At 35.3% G+C, this 21,868-nt stretch overlaps 1 protein-coding gene across 4 annotated transcripts in view; it reads right to left on the bottom strand.

Moving 5' to 3' along the window:
- PTPRR (protein tyrosine phosphatase receptor type R) overlaps positions 1-21,868 on the bottom strand; it is a 278,487-nt gene that overhangs the window by 58,955 nt on the left and 197,664 nt on the right. For all 4 annotated transcript variants that reach the window (XM_005571532.4, XM_005571534.4, XM_045365610.2 and 1 more), the window contains 2 exons: positions 10,921-11,107; positions 7,921-8,005 (listed from right to left, as the gene is read on the bottom strand). In XM_005571532.4, the coding sequence (XP_005571589.3) occupies positions 7,921-8,005; positions 10,921-11,107 (272 nt within the window). The remainder of the gene's footprint in view (positions 1-7,920; positions 8,006-10,920; positions 11,108-21,868) is intronic.

A 21,868-nucleotide genomic window follows, 5' to 3' on the forward strand; every position in this document is an offset into this window, starting at 1 on the left:
ATAACAAAAATTAATCATCATCTTAGTCTAAAACTAAGCCCTCAGGTCCCACAGCATTGCCATTAGAACACACGCAGTGATTGGTTCAGTCTGGATAGCCCTAAATTGCTTATTGCACTGATTTCCTTTCTTCTGACCTAGAACAAACACATGGCCTGGACAGAAGTCTTTTAACTATTTGGAAGAGGCTGTCTTTAGTTAGCATATGTAGCGGTTTGTTCACTGATAGCACAAATTGGTTAGATTCATTTAGTGCTAGCAACATTGTCTTAAATTCTAAAATCATTTTCCATCAAGAGTCGAAAGACTCTGTGGACTAAAGTATTATGGAAAATACGGAAATCATTTTTACCAACATTTGCGTACATTAATATAACTAATTCATCTTTTTATGATTTCTTTGACCTGGCACACTCTGAGCTTTCTGAAGGCAGGGATGGGGATTTTTCACCATCTTTATAAGATCTAGTGTCTTGCATAGCAGATCTTCAGTGAATGTCTACGGACTGATTTAAAGATCCCTTCTATTTTTTAAAAAAAGGTCAGTTCTAGGTATCCTCCTCTAGCAATTATTCTATTGCTTTTCTTTTTTAGACAGGCAAACTTCCGAGAGAGTTTATTATACCACCACTTTCTCCATGTTCATCTGCAACTCAACGCTCGTCATGTACACTGTGATCTATCCTAACTCGAGCACTGCCCTTGCTAAACTCACCACTGACCCTCTTGTTGCTAAGCCCAGTGATCCCATTGTGGTATTTTTGTTCATGTCCTCTCTGAAGCATTCAAAAACTGTTGACTATATATCCTTTTTTCGAGTTTTCTCTTCCCTTAGATTCTGGGACACAATGTTCTGGTTTTCCTGCTACCTCTTCAATGGCCTCTTTCCAATCTCCTGCTCATTTAATCTGCCTCTTTTCATGTTGCTAATTCTAGGATTCAACTTGACCCTCTTTTATCCTCACTTGATACTGCCTTGTTGAGTGACTCATTCATTCCTGTGACTTTATTACGCACATCCTGAGGGCTCTCAAATACATACTTCAGACCAGCCTGGTCTCCTAATTTATAGTCCAGCTTTTTCTGTTTATTATTTCCTTCTGAATGGACCACAGGTTTGTAAAACTCCTCATGCCCTTCATGTGTTCCTGACAGCTTTCCGCTATTGTTTAGGTTAGGTGTGCTGCCACAGCTCTACAGTCCGTGTAGAGCTTCTGTGCATTTGAATATTAGCATATTCTGTCTGTTCTGTCTCCTAAAATATGCTGGGGTCTGTCTTGCCTCTCTGTTTGCATGGCTGTCTTGGACTAGGACTCAAGTATCTCCTGGTCTCCCTGCCTTCAATCTTGCTTTTTTCCGATCCATCCCCCTCATAGCTGTCAAGGAGCTCTATAAAACAAAATCTGGTCACTTGATTCCATTGTCTAAATGTCATCCATAGCTCCCAATTGCCCATAGCAGTATTTCCCAAAATATTTATTATCTGTAAATTGTTATTTCTATAACATATAGAATTATATTATATGACTTATAAATTAAGTCATCTTTTACAAAAAGAAGTTAGTAACCAACTAAATATGGGAAACATTGGACTAAACAAATCTGAACCATATTCTTTTTACTGCAGGACTTCTCAGGGTCTTCAGTATATAAATGGACCCTGTGAATTTCCAAGAAGGTATTGTATATAATCCTATTTGTCCATTGGACTCAATTTTATTATACTTACTGTATTTACATACCTAAGTATTATATTTATATACTTATTGATAATTCAACTTAGAGCAGCCCTGATCAATAGAACTTTCTGAGGTGATGAAAATATTATCTATCTGTGCTGTCCAAAAATGTAACCTCTAGCTTTCAAGCACTTGAAATGTGGCTAGTAAAAACTGAGGAAATAAAGTTAATTTTATTTAATTTTAATTCATTTAAGTGTAAATTGACCTAGCCATAAGTGGGTTCTGGTTGCTCTACTTGATAGTGCAGGCCTAGAAGATGAATGCCAAGAGGGTCCTTAGCAAGATACAGCACATCCTTAATGATAATGATCATCCCCAAGCCTCACCAACAGCTGCTTTCCCACGTGTATCATATAATCTAGCCCCATGGACTTAGGGCAACCTCCCCAATATTCTATGTTCTGGCAGATTTTATGCTTCTGCACATATTGTTTCCTTTGCCTTCTTCTGCATGGTAAAGTCTTCCTCATTCTTCAGGGCTCAATTCAGAAAACACTCTCTTTCCGAAGTTCTCTCTGACCTTCCCAGGCAGAATTAGGCATTCTCTTCTTTGCCTGGGTTCCCTGAGTTTTATTTTAGTATTTATCATCTTGTATTTTAAGTGCTTAAATTTTTGCCTTCCCTCAATGGAGTGTGGTGAGCCCCTAGAGGGCAAAGGCTGTATTTAATTCACTTTTGTATCCTTTGTGATTTCTATTTGGGATGTGGCCCACAGAGGGTTTCACGTCAGAATTAATTTCTATTAGAAAGAGTTAAAGCCCTGTTTTTGACTTTCTAGATTTTTTTTTTCTTTTCTTAGCAAAGAGGACAAGAAATCTTTCATGCCTTTCAGTATCCACTGATTGTTAGAAATTTCCATAAACATCCTACACCATTCAGGCTTGAAAAGAGGTCTGCTTCCTTCAGTTTTTATAATGCCTATGATGTATATGATTTAGTGGGAAATCTAAAAACTGCTTAGAAACAGTTTCCCTGTCAAGCTAAATTATGTTGGTAATTAGTAACTTACAGTGCTTTCCAACTATTTAGAGGTTTCCAAATTCTTTTTTATTAAAAATTCAGAGAGGGGAGTCTCACTTTGTTGCCTACGCTGAATTGCAGTGGCTACTCCCAGATGCGATCACAGTTCACTGCGACCTCAACCTCCTGGGCTCAAGTGATCCTCCTGCCTCAGCCTCCCAAGTAGCTGGGACTACACATGTGCACCACCACACCTGACTACATTTTGTATTTTTTGGTAGAGATGAAGTTTTGCCATGTTGCCCAGGCTTGTAATTAAACTTTTTTTTTTTTTTTTTTTTTTTTGGTGGAGATGGAGTGTTATTATATTGCCCACGCTGGTCTCAAACTCCAGGACATGAGCCACTGTGTGTGGCTCCAAATACTTCCTTTTACAAATGCAAGAATACAACATATAACTGTGTATGGGGAAATGTAGGTTTCCAAGAAAAACTCTTGTAATATATAGCTTGGACTAAAAGAAAAGCCAAGAATTAAACAAAAAATGTATCATCATCATCATCATCATAATTTTCATCACTACTGTTATAAATGAATGAAAATGTGGCTCTTGAGTACTTTGCCTTTAAAACTGTAAACTTCTCTATACATGGTGCCCCTATTTCCTGGAATTGGTTCTGAGGTTAGTAATGGATTCATCTTCAATTAGATAGGGAGGGAAAGAGAAACTAACATTAGCTGAGGGCTTACTATTAGTTGGAACTTTAATAGGCATTTTACATATACTATCATTTAATTTTCTCAATAGCCTTGTAGGAGAGTATTATTATCACTACTTTTGGGAATAAAGGATGGCATAGGGAGATTAACTATCATGCCAAAAATTGTCAATGTTTTTGTTGTGGTAGGAAATCAAATCTAATTCCAATATCTTGCTTTAGCTACATAACTTGTTGCTTTAATGAGTGGTTTGCTTATTTGCATATCTACTCTGTGCTAGGCACTTTATATAATAAAAAAGGAAACATAATTTAAGTAGGAAACATTATTAGATGTTAAAATTTTATATATAAAATGATGGCCTGAGTAAATGGCATTCTTTGATTGTATCTATATTATCTTATATTTGTATCAATACATTGACTGCATAAGAGAAATATGCATAACATTTATTATATAGTGCAGCACTATTCACAATAACAAAGACATAGAAACAACCTAGATGCCCATCAACAGTGGATTGGATAAAGAAAATGTGGTACACATATACCATGGAACACTACGCAGTCATAATAAAGAACAAAATCATACCCTTTGCAGTAACATGGATGCAGCTGGAGGCCATTATCCTAAGCAAATTAACACAGGAACAGAAAAACAAATATTGCATGTTCTCACTTATAAGTGAGAGCTAAACTCTGGATACACATAGACATAAAGATGAAAAGAATAGACATTGGGGACTCCAAAAAAAGGGAGGGAGGGAAAGGGAGAAGGGCGAAAAATCTCCCTATTGGGTACTATGTTCACTATCTGGGTGTCATGGGGTCAGAAGAATCCTAAACAGCAGCATCACACAATATACCCTTGTAACAAACCTGCACAGGTACCCCCTGAATCTAAAAATAAAAATAAAAAATGTAAACTTATTATTACAGTATTATATTTTGTTGTGTGCTAATAATTTTCTATGGATGTATGATTGTTTTTTCCTACTACTTTTGTTATTGAGGATGTAGACGTATTTTTATCACTAATATTTGTTTACATTGCAAAATAATTTGATATAAACTTGACTTTAGCATTTTAATCTGAGCCAAGATAACATTGTCCTTAGAGAAATGACTATAATTTAATTTATAAATTGATTTATTCATAATTGATTCTTGTCCACCCATATATCTGTTGCAAGGCATTCTCAGAATTGTATAATGTTGCTGTTATGTACAAGCTGTCAAGCTTTTAGAACTAAGAAGAGTTTAGTGTAGGTTAAAACTAAAAACAATCATAATGTTTAAAATCTTGATCGTTTAATAATCACCATTTTATATAATATTTCAAGTTTAGCTCATATTACAGTCTAAAATCATAAAGAACATCTTTCTGTATTCATTCCAGGCTTTTTGGATACTTTCACCCAATAGCGTGGCTTTTCTAAGCTGTATTTCCTAAATTATATTTTGTGCAACAGGGGGTGGTGGGTGGGGCATTCAGGCTGCAGACATTTTCAACAGAAAATCCATCATTTGCAACATCAGCTGTCAGCACAGGTGCCCTGAATTCAGAGGTCCACCCAGTTCTGTGAACGGAAAAGCTGACACAGGACTGTAAAGCAGTTGTCTGATATCATCTGGGCAGGAAATGGAGAAGGCTGAACTCTGATCTAATGCTAATAATTTCCAAATCCTTCTAAAATTAGATGATGGTTTGGGTATATAAAATTGTGATGGAGGTATATTCCCTTATTACTTATGTTTGGTGTATTTTGATAAAAATTTTAACAGAGAGAGAGAGAACACTAATTCTAACACGCAGCACTTTCATCCCCTTTGGCCAAGTATAGTCATAAAATAACTTCCAATGGTGACTCTACTTTAGGTAAATAGATTTAACTATATACAGCAGTTAAAATATGTTATAGGTTAACAATGCATTTCCAATTCCACCAGAAGGGGAAGGCCAAAAACAGTATTGACAGTAATTCTTTAATTATATCACTGTTACTATGAATATAAAGAATTTGGTGTCTTATGAATGAGTTAACGAACTAAATTTTGAAGATTACTATTTCAATGTCAAAACTTAAAAAGACTTTGTGGCTCCATCTTTCCTGAGCTTTGTCATGAGATGTTTACTGATTTTGCCAAAACTCCAACTATATCTGTTTGTTTAGTCATAGAAAATATTACTTCCTCTCCTTTTTTTTTTTTTTTTTGCCTAATTTCTCTGAGCAGAATTAATTACCCAGTCCTCTCTGAACTCCTACACTGCTTGGGCAGTATCTTTATTCTGGCCTATGCACTGAGCATAATTACCATTTATATGACTCTCCTTTCTAGTCTGTGACCTCCTTGATTTTATAGACTGTTTCTTATTTCTTACTGGTCCCTGGCATTCAGGTCATTGCTTGACATTAATAAATTCCGTGAAGCTCAGTCTAGTTTCACATATAGTAGTGGTTCTCAAAGTGGGTCCTGGTTTCATCTGTATTGGAATCACCTAAGTGTTTCCTAAAAGTAGCTTTCTGTGCTCAACAGCAGATCTACTTAAACGAAATCCCTGGGGTTGGGCACAGGACTAACAAGGACTGTAGGTCATCGTTAGGCACAGTGACATTTTTTTGGTAATAGTTTTATTGAGAAATAATTCACATTCTATACAATCCCTCCATTTCATGTGCCATCACAGTTTTTTTTTCTTTTTATTTTCACAGAGCTGTGCAACAATCACTGTAAATCAATTTTATAATATTCAACTAGCCCCAAAATAAATACAGGTCCTTTAGCAGTCATTCTCCATATCCCCTAATGCTAAGCAACCACTAAGATACTTTCTGTCTGTCTAGATTTGGCTATCTGGACATTTCATATAAATGGACTACAAAATATGAGGTCTTTTGTGTCTGGCTTCTTTCACTTAGCATGATGTTTTCAAGGTTCATTCAAGGTTCATCAGTACCTTGTTCCCTTTTATTGATCCTATTGTGTGACTATACTACATTTCTCAGCTGATGGTTGCCACTGTTTCACTATTATGAATAATGCTGTTATAAATGTTTTTGTATCATTTTTGTGTGAACCACACGTTTCATTTCTTTTTTTTTTATTTTTATTTTTTAATTTATTTATTATTATTATACTTTAAGTTGTAGGGTACATGTGCATAACGTGCAGGTTTATTACATATGTATACTTGTGCCATGTTGTTGTGCTGCACCCATCAACTCGTCATTTACATCAGGTATAACTCCCAATGCAATCCCTCTCCCCTCCCCCCTCCCCATGATAGGCCCCGGTGTGTGATGTTCCCCTTCCTGAGTCCAAGGTAATATTTACCTGGAAGTAGGGTGTCCAGGTCATATAGCAACTCAGTGTTATCTTTTAAGGAACTGTCAAACTGTTTTCCTAAGTAGCTGTATCTGTACTTAAAACTAAAGTGTTAAGTTTCCAATTCTCTACGTCCTTGCCAGCATTTTTTATTGCCTATTTTTAAAATTATAGCTATCCTCATGGATATAAAGTACTGTCTTGCTGTAGTTTTGATTTCCCTGATGGCTAGTGATGTTAAACATATTTTAATATGCTTGTTGGTCATTTGTACATCTTCTAGGGAGAAATATCCATTGAAATCTTTTGTTTATTTTTTGGGCTGTGTTTTTATTACTGAGTTGTAAGATTTGCATATTGTAGATACAGGTCCTTTATTAGATACATGATTTGCAAATATTTATTTTCTTCCATTCTATCAGTTGTCTTTTGACTTCCTTAAAGGTATCCTTTGAAGCACAAAACTTTTTAATATTAATGAAGTTCAATTTTTTTGTTGTTGCTGTTTGGGCTTTTGCTGGCTTACCTAAGAAACCACTGACTAATTCAAGGTCATGAAGATTTACAGTTGTTTTCGTCTATGAGTTTTGTAGTTCTAGCTCCTATGTGTAGGTCTCTGGTCCATTTTGGTCAATTTTTGTCTCCAACTTCATTTTTTTGCATGTGGATATCTGGGTGTTTCTAGTTCATTTGTTGAAAAGACTCTCCTTTTCCCATTGAATTGTTTGACCCTTGACAAAAATCAGGTAGCCATGTGTGGCACAACAAAATTTTAGAATATGTGTCTATTGGAATTGTGACCTGGACATTATTATAAGAGTAAAAGAGCAAAATCGTTAACTTCAGATAACTTTAATGATTATTAGTCTTGACATGTGTTTGTAATTCTGAATTTGATATGAAGGTGGGTGTTGTAAGAATTGGAAATGCTGAGGTAAGGGTTAATAGGAAGACTTGTCTTGTGCTTTACAATGTAAATTATTATTATTATTTATACTTTAAGTTCTGGGATACATGTGGAGAATGTGCAGGTTTGTTACATAGGTATACATGTGCTGTGGTGGCTTGCTTTTGCTGCACCCATCAACCCATATCTACATTAGGTATTTCTCCTAATGCTATCCCTCCCCTTGCCCCACATACAATGCAAATTATAAAACCAAGAAGCTTACTTGGCAAAATGGTCTTATAGCGATTTTTAGTTCCATGACGCGGAATATCAATTTCTTTGGGATCCACAAAGTTCATCGGTATTTCCTGCAAAAATAAGTAATATCAAACTAGTGTATCTAATACTGCCACAAAGAAAATCTTCACAGGGGGCCATCTGATCCAGAGTTCTACTGGACTTCAAAGCCACTTAAAAACAACAGACCTACTACCTTTGGTGGACCAACACCCTTCCTTTCCTAAACGTATCAGCTGCATCCGGACAAGCTGACTTCTAAGAAACAGCTCTCTGTGTTAGAAAATATTGCTTAATACATAGTCAGTAAGGAGACATATAACACTGGTTAGATTTTAAGAATCCTGGTGTGACATAATTGCTAGAACGATTAGACAGATGCTAAAAAGTGAATTTTTTTTAAAAAAAGATGTATTCAAATATATTCTAGTTTTTATGTAACTTTAGTACCAAAAATCTTACTATAATTTTTGTGTTAAAAAATTGTAACACACGTTATATTTTGTGTTATAATATATATAGTAACACATGTGTTACTATATATATTAGTGCTAAAATATATTAGTGTGAAAACATTATCTTTTCACACGAATAGTGACTCTTTTAGGATTATTAAAACCTCTTTCCCAAAATGGTAAATATAAAGGCTTTTTTGTTAATTCAAGTGATGATGACATGACTTTTTTTGAATTAAGAAATGGTTGATAATTGGACTGTTCCATTTGTAGTTGTAAATGCAATGTTTTTAGTGAAAGGCATTCAAACACTGTTTCTCCCACTTAACAAGAACATTAATATTCTTATTTTGTCAGAGTATACATTATGTGCCTCAAGTGATTGGACAGGGAACAATAGAAAAAGAGTGGCTGTATGTAAGTGCATTAGATCTAAAAAGGTGTGCATCTGTAGCTAATCAGGACAAATAAAGCAACAAGCCAAAGTTTTCAAAAGGATCCAAACAAACATTTGTTTAAGGATTTGATTATACAAAACAGTATGTTCTCTACCTTTGATAAGATTAATGTGAACAAAATGACTATGTCATTTAATGACTGATGTTAAATCTTTGATCAAATAAAATACTATTTTTACTGCTTAAACTTTCTCCAGTAGAAAATTTAACTTAGCAGTCTAATATTTGTTGAAATAAAATAAATCATCTTTAAATTCATTCAGATTATCCTAGTTTTTGGTCAATATGAAAATTTCAGAAAAGCTGGACTACATAAATTTGAGACTTGGTCTACAGAGAGAAACAGCTATTTGTTTATTAATTTATTTATTTTTAGAGATGGGGTCTCGCTCTGTCACCTAGGTCAGTGTGCAGTGGCACAATCATAGCTCACTGTAACCTCAAACTCCTGGGCTCAAGTGATCCTCCCATCTCAGCTTCCTGAGTAGCTGGGATTACAAGCGTGAGCCACCACACCTGGCCCCAACTTACTTACTTTTAAAATACTTTTTCCTATACTTGCACTATGCTAGCTATCCATGATATTTATCCCTATTTTCTGCTCCAACTAAATGTTTTAAACTGTTAATTCCAAGTTATAAAAATAAGCAAAATTGCTGAATATTCCATGGAAAACACATGTTCATGTTTGGTAATTTCAAGCGTGTTAGTGTCTTTGGGCAAAGCCACAAAGGTAATATCTTTATTCCTCCCCTTCTTCCTTCTCACCTTCTGTTTTCTGACACACACTGACAATCTGTCATCTTCCAGCATTCTCTTTCTCCTGGGTACTCCTTCTTGGCCTTCAATTTCCTTTCAGGGAAGTGGGCTATGGTAAGGTCTTATTTCATAAACAAAGCTGTCTGCAGTTCTAGAAAGAAAAAGCTCTAGGTGTGCCTTTGGCTAGCTGTGTGACCACTGACTTGTTCTTTCATTCCTACAGGACTCATTTTCTTCACATGTAAAATATGATACACCACAGAGTCTGATGTTCATGTTTGTATTTTACTTTGGACACTTAATAATAGTTGATGGGGCTAATAGTAGATCCAACCCATCGCCGAATCTTCCACCATTAGGGTGGCTGCAAATGCCTGAACTGACCCTAGAATAATCAATTCATGTACTCAACCAATATGGCTTAAGATGTACAACTGATTTAAAATGCAAGAGGTGATCAATAAAGTCAATATTTCCCTTGGGCAACAATTAGACATAAGAAGATTTAATCTGACTTCATGTTCTCTGAGTTGATATATGTTATCATGCTTTAAGCTTTCACCAGCAACACTGGTATGTCTAAAACTGAATTCATCATTCTTTTTAGCCCACACTTGGCCTTCCTCCTGTGTTCCTTATTTCATTAAAGGGCACCATATGTACCCTGCTGGCCAACACAAAAACACGAATATCAACCCCTGGCTTTTCCATTACTTTTGGCTGCCTCATTCAATTAATCCCACTTCTTGTAAATTCCTACAGATTCTCTCCATTTTCCCTTCTACTGTATTAGTTTAGGCCACTAATGCAATTCCACAGGATTAATGCTAGAGCCTCTAAACTGCTCCCTTTTAGTGCCTACTCCACTGCAAATAGAATGATCTATCTAAAACACAAGATAAAGTCCAAGATTCTAAATATATATTAAGGTTTGGGTTTCTTTTATACTTCTGAGGCTCAACTTTTGCCACTTCCCACCTCGATTTCAATGTTCCAGTTAAACGGAACAGTTTAATTCCCCAGACAGTGACAGCAAGGCTATTCTTTGTCCTGGAATGCCCCTTCTCTGCCCAGCTCCCTATACCACTTAGTTGCTTGGTCATTTCCTGTGTATTCTGCCTTAACTTAGCTCTTACATTCCAGTTTTAATACTTATCAATAGTGGATGAGACGGGAGTGAATCTAAAACCATTTCACTTTGCTATTTGTTTATTGTAGGCTGCTTAAGTATAGGACAGTATCATTTCCATATGTCTCTAGCGCCCTGTGTTTCAAAATACCGACTGAAGAGCGAATAACAAACAGAAGGCTCACCATGAATTCACTTTGGAGTAAATGTGAACTTGCCACGACGTCCCTCAGCTGAGACCTTGTGAGAATTCGGCTGGCTGACTGCAGGTACTCCATTGCTACCTTTTCCCGTGGTGTCGGTATAGCCACAAAGGGTTCAATGTTCCCCAAGCTACTCATGTCCAACGTAAGAGATACATTGGACCCTCGTCTACATTGGAGAAGAATGTTATGTTTAAACACCACATAATTATTTTGATTGCAAAAACTTGTCTTTCTGTACATGCACACAACACCGTGGGAACTTTCACAGAAATTACAACCAACTATATTTTCTCTTTTAGTACCATGGTTGGCCATAGCAACTACCCATAGTTCCTTTAGAGAAAAATAACAATTTTGTTGTTGGAAAGAACTCTAAATTGAGAAAATATGCTATAATTTATGAATGCATATACTTATTACAGAAATCATAGGTTGGCTAATAATATTAAGTGAAAAATTAAGGAAAAGTAAAAAAAGTTAGGAAAAGCTATATATCTATATATCCATGTCTATATCTATAGATATCTTCTGAGAGAATCCCTAAAAAATGGCTTCTGGGGCCAGGTGAGGTAGTTCATGACGGCAATTCCAGCCCTTTGGGAGGCTGATGTGGGTGGATTGTCTGAGCTCAGGAGTTCAAGACCAGCCTGGGCAACACGGCAAAACCCCGACTCTACAAAACATACAAAAAGCAGCTGGATGTGGTGACCCACACTTGTAGTCTCAGCTACTAGGGAGGCTGAGGTGAGAGAATCATGTGAGCCCGGGAGGTTGAGGCTGCAGTGAGCTGTGATGGTGCCACTGCACGCCAGCCTGGGCAGCAGAGAGAGACCTTGGCTCTAAAATAAATAAATAAAGCAATAGATAAAAATTTAAAAAGATGGCTTCTGTATCCTCTATTTATGTGTATATGTGTGCATGCATATGTGAATTGACATATGAATTCATTTAATTTTGCGGTAAACTTAAAAGGGGCCATAGAAATCACAGACCCTTAAAATGAGTTACAATTTATCTTCCTCTGATAATTCCCATTCTCCTGTTGGGGGGCAAGGTGATGCTCTTACAACTAATACAGACCCTGAGTCCTGAGTAGAAAGTAAGGATGCCTTTTACAAGTAATACCAGCTGTGTGGACCAAGGGGTAACTATAAAACAGCATGTGAGAGACTGAGAATTGAAGTCAGAGATGGTGTTTACAAGAACTGTTACATTTAAAGGGGCCGTAGGTGTGTGTCAGATCAAATATGGTGCCAAGTAGTTGGCGTCTCAAGGAAGTAGAGAACAGGGAACAACAGGCCAAAATATATGAGAATAAAGATAGCAAGAGTAGACGCTAGTCCCAGCAAATTATGCCCTCTGGCATTTTAATACCTACTCCAGAATGTGACATTAAGAAATAATTATAGTGGCTTCAGCTTAATTTCAAATAGTGGAAAACTATTGGAATATACAAAAACAACAACAACAAAATCCATTAACAAAAATCTATCAGTTTTCTTCTCTAATGAATCTGCCTCTGGTTGCATTTTTGCTGCCATTCTATAATTTGATATGTAATGTCATTTTTGTTAATTTCTAAATGGTTTGTAATTGAGATTTTAATTTCCACTTTAATTTGATGGATATCTGTATGTTTAGACATTTATTTTCCTTATAATTTCCAGTTATAGTTCATGGAAATTAGAGAATGGCTGGCCTTTTAATAGTTGAAACTTCTTGATTTTTTTTTTGAGATAAACACTATAACATTTTCTAAATATTTCACAGATGTTCTGCTGGCAACTAGTTTGATTATGTGTATATGTTTGTAAGTATCTATCTGCACATATATATATATCACCTTATTTATTATACTATTATTTTATTGAAGATATTACTGTATTCCAACCTATTCTTTCCTTCCTTTTTTTCTACTGGATTTGTCAAAGCCTGAGATATGTATGTGAGTCCTCCACAATAATTGTGCTTGTTATTTTTCCTTCTAACAGTTTTTACCTTGTACATTGCAACCATTGTGTTATTTGAAGGGATTCAGAGTCATATCTTCACCGCAAATTTTATCAATATTACTTTCTTTCCTGTTAATTTTATATTTGCCCTCACAACTTACTTTAATAAATGAATATTGATATGCCTATATATTTTGGGGGACATGTTTCTGAAAACCTTTTCTCATCCTATTATTATTCTTAACTCTTTTGGATCACTGGGTTAGGGATTAGGGAATAGCATTTATTATAGATGCTCATAAAATACTGACTACCTAATAGAGGGATCATTTTCCCACTCCACTTTTTCTTTTCTGGTTTTTGGTGGTGGTTGATATGGTTCCTGTGCTTCTGAGTAGGAGGCAAATAGTTGAAGAAGAGCAAAGAATCGTTCTACTCATGGACCAAGAATTTTAATCTATGTTTAGTGGGAAAGTAGTTTTTAAAGTTTTTCAATTCAGTTCTGGACTTCAAATTGACGGAACATCTTTACTGATTCTACTAATAGTTTACCAATTGGTCTTCATATTTAGGGCATTTGTGAGACCTCAGCTTTGGTAGGCTTTATAGACATTTTAGTATGAAGTTGAGAGAGGCTGCTTAAGGGATTGGTAGTCATATGCCATTTAAAATCACCATGCCATTCAGTCAAATTTTCAGCCTCCAGAGACAAAAGTGCCTGCCCTCTGTCAACGGAGTGATGCTCATGCTTTAGATGGTGAGGTCTCTTCCATCTAGAGTGGTCGGAGCAGATTCATGAGGTAGAAGTCATTTAAGTTGGGCTTTGAAAGCAAATGTTTAATAGGTGAGTTTTTGGTAGAGAGTTAAAGAAACTGGCAGGAAAAAAAGTGTAGGAGAATAAATTAATACAACTTTGAAGAACAACATAGAAGCATTTTGAACTAGAGTTCTCTCATATAAAAATATATTTTGAAATTGGGGGGCAGGCCTATGTAAGAGAGATGAGAGAGAAGCAACAGTCATAGACACCGTAAGACTATAAAAAGCCCAACAAGAGTCCAGGGATGTTGGCTAACACCTGTAATCCCAGCACTTTGGGAGAATGAGGCAGGAGGATCACTTGAGGCCAGGAGTTTGAGACTGGCCAGGGCAACATAGCAAGACCCTGTCTCTCCAAAAAAATAAAATAGCTAGATGTTGTAGTGCTTGCCTGTAGTCTCAGCTATTTGGGAGGATGAGGCTGGAAGACTGAGCCTGGGAGTTCCAGGCTGCAGTGAGGTAAGATTGCACCACTGTCATACTCCAGGTTGGGTGACAGAGTGAGACCCCATGTCAGAAATAAAAAAATTTAAAAAGCCAGATAAAAGAGGCCCCAGAACATCATGAGGGTGTATCGACTTCTGTTTTGATTTCCCATAGCATACGCTGCCTAAACCTGGGAGATTAGAAGCTTTTGAGATCCCGTGTCTAGGGTCTATTTGATTTAATGAGTTAATTTTCTAAGGATTCTGTGGTAAGCAGAGAGTCGTGGAAACATTTTCATGCTAACTGACTTAAATAATAACCATTTATATATTACAGTCAGAAAGACATTTCAAAAACAAGATAAACATATAAACTTATGGGAAAATTCCAATTAAGACATATGAAAAAAAATCTACAGAATTTAGGAAAAAAATCAACATAAATAATAGGAGAACTATACCTTTAATAAAAAAGGAATGTGAAAAGTAAGAACAAACTCTACTGAAAGCTTTACTTTTATTTTGTCTTGGAACTGTGGGCAAACTGTTTAGCCTTTTTAATGCCTCATGATTGCTGTTGGACAAAAGGGAACATAATAAAAAGCTTTATCAAGCTCCTGCTGCAGCAACAATTATTATTTATGCCAAAAAATAAATAAGAGGGAGGAAATTCAAAAGATACCAATGCAAACAATTGAAGGAAAAAGCAAATTCTTAGGGAAAAGTAAAAGGAATGCAATAAACAGCATGCTAATTATAATTAACTAAAAAGGAAAATATGTATAAATATTATGGGCCGGGGCGACACATCCATTTCAGCAAGGGAATATAAACAACTTTGGGTCAAAATTGTTCAATTCTAATGACATCAGTTTCCGATAACTTACAGGTGGGAAGAAAACATAGCTAAAATTATAGTAACATTACAATTGAGTGTTGGAATAACTCAGAAACCAGGCATTTATTTTCCTGGTAGTTGAGGACCATAATGCTAGACTTTGGAAGCGGAATTTAGGCAGAAAGGGCTAAAATTTCTAGTATCATGTCTACGGGCTCATTCTCAGACATGCTACTGTTTTTACAGTACTTTGGTCACTGAGAACAGTGAAACTTCAAGCAGTATACCTCATTTAGCACCCAATAAAGAATGGAAATGGAAGTAAGAGAACAAAATGAAACAAATGATCATTTTTTCTTGTAGTCCCGGAAGATGTACTTCTGAAACTATTGGATTATTAAATTAAGTTTCAGTGGGAAACGGTGGCAGCTGCTTATCTTGAAATACTGGAGAACGGAAAAATATGGATTTTAAAGATTATAAGAAGAATTTAGTACAGAATGAAAGCAAACAGATTTGACCTCTGAGATCTTTTCTTTTGATTCTGTAAAAAGTATACATAATTTGTCTAGAGCTGTCTTCATTAGTGTACATGTCAAATCTTATGTGGTGAGAAGCAAGAACTTTAATGTTGATGTTCTCTTAAGAACTGAAAATGTGATCTTGAATCCTTTAGTCCAACTATTCATCCTTGTGTGTTATAGTGGCCATGAATCTGACAGTCTTGGCTTGATCATAAAAGGTGGCCTTTAAACCCTCTCACCCACAACTTAATTTTTCTTATTTAATTTTGCATATTCAGCTTTTCCACATATTTAGTTTTCTAGAATAACTCTACTTAAATAGAATGAAAAAGAAAACAAAAACACAAGTTTTTGCTCATTTGAATAATGAAGGAGACAAAAATGGAGAAATGGAGAGATGGAATTCCTTTACTTTGTGTGGACTGAGTGGCATCGGCAGTTCTTTGCAACTCCCAATTCTATGATTTTTAGTTCCAAGGTTAATAGCATTTAATAATAGTATGCTGTTTCCATCTCTTTATCTTCCAATAAATTATATATAGTACCAACCCTCTTTCTGGATCACTTGAAAGGTGATAGGATAAAACAGAAATAAACACGGAACACTAAGAAAGTTAAATTGTGACATAAATGGAGTGTTACCAATTTCAAGAAGCTGAAATAAATGAGTAGGTATTGTGACCATCCATAATAAAATTTCCCAAAGGAAATCCTGAAGGGAAGAAATAATAATAAATATAGAACATGCCAGGCATGAACCCAGGAAGATGATAAATGAATTTCACCCTAAAGTTAAAAGAAAATCTTTTAACATAGAGAACACTTTTAGTGTGGGAAATGATTCATTTTCCTACCTGAAAGGACCTACCTCACTAGATAGAATGTTGCTATGCCTTTTGATTGAATCTATAAATGTTTTGAATTCATAAAATGATGTCTGACCTTTTATATGTGTATAGGACAAGGCAAAATTTACTACACCCTTATTTTACAATAAAAAAAATCAAAACAATCATTTAAAAGAACCAGATACATTGAACTTGTCACATTACTCTTGAAATATTGACCTTGGCAAATGAGTTTAATCATTGTTCTGTATTTCGCTTAAGCAACTTGAATCTTAGACTAGATAATAGGCAAATGGGAATAATAATAAAACGCACAAAGGCGACTCACACCATAAAAGATAAATAAGCAAGAATATGTGAAAATTTCCAGCCTAATGTCTGGGATATAATAACATATATGAATTTTTATCATAATTAACATGGTGATTTTTACTTCACTCTCTACACAGCTATGTGGGAGCTACATGAGTATACACTGATGAACATTTGAAGAAGGTAAAGTTGAGAAAATTGGTCAGTAATTAAGAGTTAGCAGCAGTATTACACATGCAAAATCAATGGTCGTCTAAGTTGGGACTATTTTTTATACTTCAAGTCCGTAACACTTATACCTAATGTCTTTAAAATTAACAATGTTTTTCTGATTCAAAAATAATGCCTGTTAACTAGACAAAAGCTAAAAATAGAGATTTTACAAATTTCATGATACCAATATTTAAACTGCTAAGAATATTTTTTGTATATGTCCTTCAAGTCCTTATATGTATGACAAAAATCTAGATTTTTATTCAATATATTCTTTTATGATTTACTTTTTAAAAAAGGAAATAGGCACAGAACCATTGCATATTATTTACTTTTTTAAAAAACTATATCATGAATGTCTTTTCATGTTCTCAAGTTTTTTTAAACACTCTTTTCAAACAATTGATAGTATTCCATTATTGAGATGTGTTATAGTTAGTTAACCAATACCTTATTTTTGGACACTAAGGCATTTTCAATTTTTTCACCACTATAAACAAAACTGTAATGAACATCCTTGTACTTCAATGTTTGTGCATTTCCCTAATTACTTTTCAGTCAAGAAGTCTTAAAAACTAACTCAAAATCTCTTGAGTTTGGAGAAGTCAGTGGACACTCGCAGTGTGGAAGAGGCATGAAGACAGACTCTTGGAGCTTGCTGATATTGATGTAGCTCAAACTCTCTTCATCTTTGGTTCAGATCTTTGCAGTTGTTCCTTAGCAAGCTTCCCTAACTCTAAAATCTCCTAGTTCGATATACTTTTTCCAGATTTCACTGGAATGATGTCTGAGCACTGAAAATATGATAAAACCCACAAGTAGCTACCCTTTAGACATAAGATGCTTCCTAATCTATCTACTGTGTATTTCTCCAGCCTTATCTCCTGTCACATTCTTATCCAGACCTGTGTCCCAGGCAGACAATCTACCTGCAGCTCTGTTCTCTATGCCTCAAGTGAGCTTGCCCCAACACTTTCAGGTTCAATCCTCCAAATGCCAGGGGCTCTATCCTCTGAGACTTCTTAGCAATTTTCCCAATATGTATCCAATATATATCATATTCACTAGAAATGATTTGCAGTAAAGTGTGAACACATTGAGGCCAAAGACTTTGACTTGAGTTTTCCTGTTGTACCCAGTCATGAACACATGGAGAGCAACACTTTTGATGTCTGTGTGGATGAACAGTTGCAAATGAATTGGTTAGAGGGATGCTATATGTAATTACTGTGCTTTGATGGTTTTTTCAATCCTCCTGAAAATACAGGAATTGGGGGAACCGTGTTAAACAGGAGTCTGAAAATTTTGAGTGGAGAAGCCAAGCTTATGTAGGTAAATGTTACAGTTGTGATTCAGTTTGAATCTTGTTTAAGCATCAATAAAGTCTTAGCATTAACATCCTAAAGATCTATGTTAATTTTGTTTAGAAAAAGGAAGAAAATCTACCGCTTTGTTTTGTAACCAAGGATGATTAATTTTTACTCTTTTTTTTTGGCATTTGGTATTGTTTTGACTGTCACTCATGGTGAGGAGGCTGTTTCCCTTTCAACAAAATAATAAAATGATGGTAGTCCTATTTTTAGTTCCTAAGTTAATTTTTCTAGCTTATATAATTAGTTAAGAAAAAGATAATGCTAAAAAATTAATAAGTCTCAATGACTAAGTCATTCCTTGTGAAATGAGAAGTCTTCTTTGAATTTCAGCTGATTTAAATACAAATACAAATACAAATACACACACACACACACACACACACACACACATGGCATTTTCTAGGTAGCACAATACAATGAATAATCCCCGTCTCTTTATGCAATCAACTACCAAAGAACCCTTTTAATCCTGACCATTACAAATAAATTAAATATATTCATTTATTTGTAAGACCAGAAATGACACCTATTGTCCTGATACCAAAACCTGGCAGAGATACAATAAAAAAGAAAACTTCTGGCCAGTATCCTTGAAGACCATTGATGCATTAATCCTCACTAAAATACTGGCAAACAAAAGTCAGCAGCACATCAAAAAGCTTACCCACCAAGAACAAGTAGGCTTTATCCTGGGATGCAAAGTTGGTTCAACATATACAAATCAATAAATGTAATTCATCACATAAACAGAACTAAAGACAAAACCACATGGCTATCTCAATAGATACAGAAAAGGATAAAATTTGACATCCATTCATGTTAAAAACTTAATAAACTAGGTACTAAAGGAGCATACCTCAAAATACTAAGAATCATATATGACAAAACCACAGCCAACATCATACTTGAATGGGCAAAAGCTGGAAGCATTCCCCTTGAAAACCAGCACAAGACAAGAATGCCCTCTTTCACCGCTTGTACTCAACATAGTATTGGACATCCTGGCCAGAGAAATCAGGCAAGAGGAAGAAATAAAGAGCATTCAAATAGGAAAAGAGGAAGTAAACTATCCCTGTTTGCAGATGACATGATCCTATATCTAGAAAACCCATAGTTTCAGCCCAGAAGCTTCTGAAGCTAATAAACAACTTCAGCAAAGTCTCAGGATACAAAATCAATGTGCAATGTGCAAAAATCGCTAGCATTCCTGTACACCAACAACAGTCAAGCCAAGAGGCAAATCAGGAATGAACTCCCATTCACAATTGCCGCAAAAAAAAAAAAAAAAAAACAACAACAACACCTAGGAATACAGCTAACTAGGGAGATGAAAGACTTCTACAAGGAGAACTGCAAAACACTGCTCAAATAAATCAGAGGTGATACAAACAAATGGAAAAACGTTCCATGTTCATGTATAGGAAGAATTAATATTATTAAAATGGCCATACTACCCAAAACAATTTATAGATTCAATGATAGCACTTAACATTAATTAAGCCAAGTTTGTAAGAAATGGCTTACCTGAATTATCTCACTTAATTGTTACAACAATTTTTGAGAAAGATTATTCACAGAACTAGAAAAGCCATTTTAAAATTCATATGGAACCAAAAAGGAGCCCGAATAGCCAACACACTCCTAAGCAAAAAGAACAAATCTGGAGGCATGATGCTACCTGACTTCAACTATAGTACAGGGCTACGGTAACCAAAACAGCATGGTATTGGGACAAAAACAGACACAGAGACCAATGGAACAGAATAGAGATGCCAGAAATAAGGCTGCATGCCTACAACTATTTGATCTTCAACAAACCTGACAAAAACAAGCAATGGGAAAGTATTCCCTATTCAATAAATGGTGCTGGGAGAACTGGCTAGCCATATGCAGAAAATTAAAACTGGATCCCTTCCTTACATCATATACAAAAATTAACTCAAGATGCTTCAAAGGCTTAAATGTAAAAACCCAAACTATAAAAATCCTGTAAGAAAATCTAGGCAATACCATTCAAGCCATAGGCAAGGACATAGGCATTTCATGATGAAGATGTCAAAAATGATTTCAACAAAAGGAAAAATTGACAAATGGGATTTAATTAAAATAAAGAGCTTCTGTACAGCAAAAGAAACTATCAACAGAGTATAACAGACAACCTACAGAATGGGGGAAAATTTTGGCAACTTTGCATCAGACAAAGGTCTAATATCCAGCATCTATAAGGAGCTTAAATTTGCAAGAAAAAATTGTTATTAAACGGTGAGCAAAGGACATGAACAGACACTTCCCAAAAGAAGATACAGATGCAGTCAACAACTATATGGAAAAAAATCTCAACATCACTGATAATTAGAGAAATGCAAATCAAAACGACAATGAGATACCCTCTCACACCAGTTAGAATGGCTACTATTAAAAAGTCAACAAACTTGCACGTTATGCACATGTACCCTAGAACTTAAAGTATAATAATGATAATAATAAATAAATAAATTTAAATAAAAAATAATAATAAAAATAAAAAGTCAAAAAATGACATATACTGGTGAGGTTGTGGAGAAAAAGGAATGCTTATACACTGTTAGTGGGAGTGTAAATTAATTCAACTATTGTGAAAGACAGCGTGGCAATTCCTCAAAGACCTAAAGACAGAAATATCATTTGACCCAGCAATCCCATATACCCAAAGGTATATAAATTGCTCTATTATAAAGACATATTCACACATATGTTCATTGCAGCACTATTCACAACAGCAAAGACATGGAATCAACCTAAATGCCCAGTAATGATGGATGGATAAAGAAAATGAGCTACATATACACCACGGAATACTATGCAGTCATAAAAAAGAATGAGATTATGTCCTTTGCAGGGACATGGATGGAGCTGGAGGCCATTAGCCTTAGCAAACTAACACAGGAACAGAAAACCAAATACTACATATTCTCCCTTATAAATGGGTGCTAAATGATGAGAACACATGGATACCCAGAGGGGAAAAACACACACTGGTGGGGCCTATCAGAGGGTGGAGAGTGGGAGGAGGAAGAGGATCAGAAAAAAATAACTAAGGGGTAGTAGGATTATAAGTATAATTATATTTGGTATATTTATTTATATTTAGGGGTAGTAGGATAACTAAGGGGTAGTAGGTATTAACCTGGGTGATGAAATCATGTGTACAACAAACCCCCATGACACAAGTTTACCTATGTAACGAACCTGCACATGTACCCCTGAACTTAACATAGAAGTTAAAAAAGAGCCCTTGATTTTAATTCCAAATCCTTAAATCTGTTTTTAGTCATTGGAAAGAAACATTTATAAAGTTAAATATTCACAAAGAAAATTTTTACATTTATGCCAAGGATTATATATTTTTTAAAGTACCCTTTAGTTTCTATCTGAAAGATTCTAGATTCCACCTCAGTCATTTGATAAAAAAGCAGATATCTTAAGTCATTAACCAGGGCACATCAAGGTCTGCCTTTACCTAAAATGAACTCTCAATCAAAATTATGAAAATCTACTCTCTCCAGAGTTTCTCCAAATGTTTACCCAAGAACAGTAAGTTATTTAAATATACATCCCTGTGTTTGTTCAGTGTTCATTTAGAA

This window comes from Macaca fascicularis, chromosome 11, assembly GCF_037993035.2.
Source record: "Macaca fascicularis isolate 582-1 chromosome 11, T2T-MFA8v1.1".
NCBI lineage: Eukaryota > Metazoa > Chordata > Mammalia > Primates > Cercopithecidae > Macaca > Macaca fascicularis.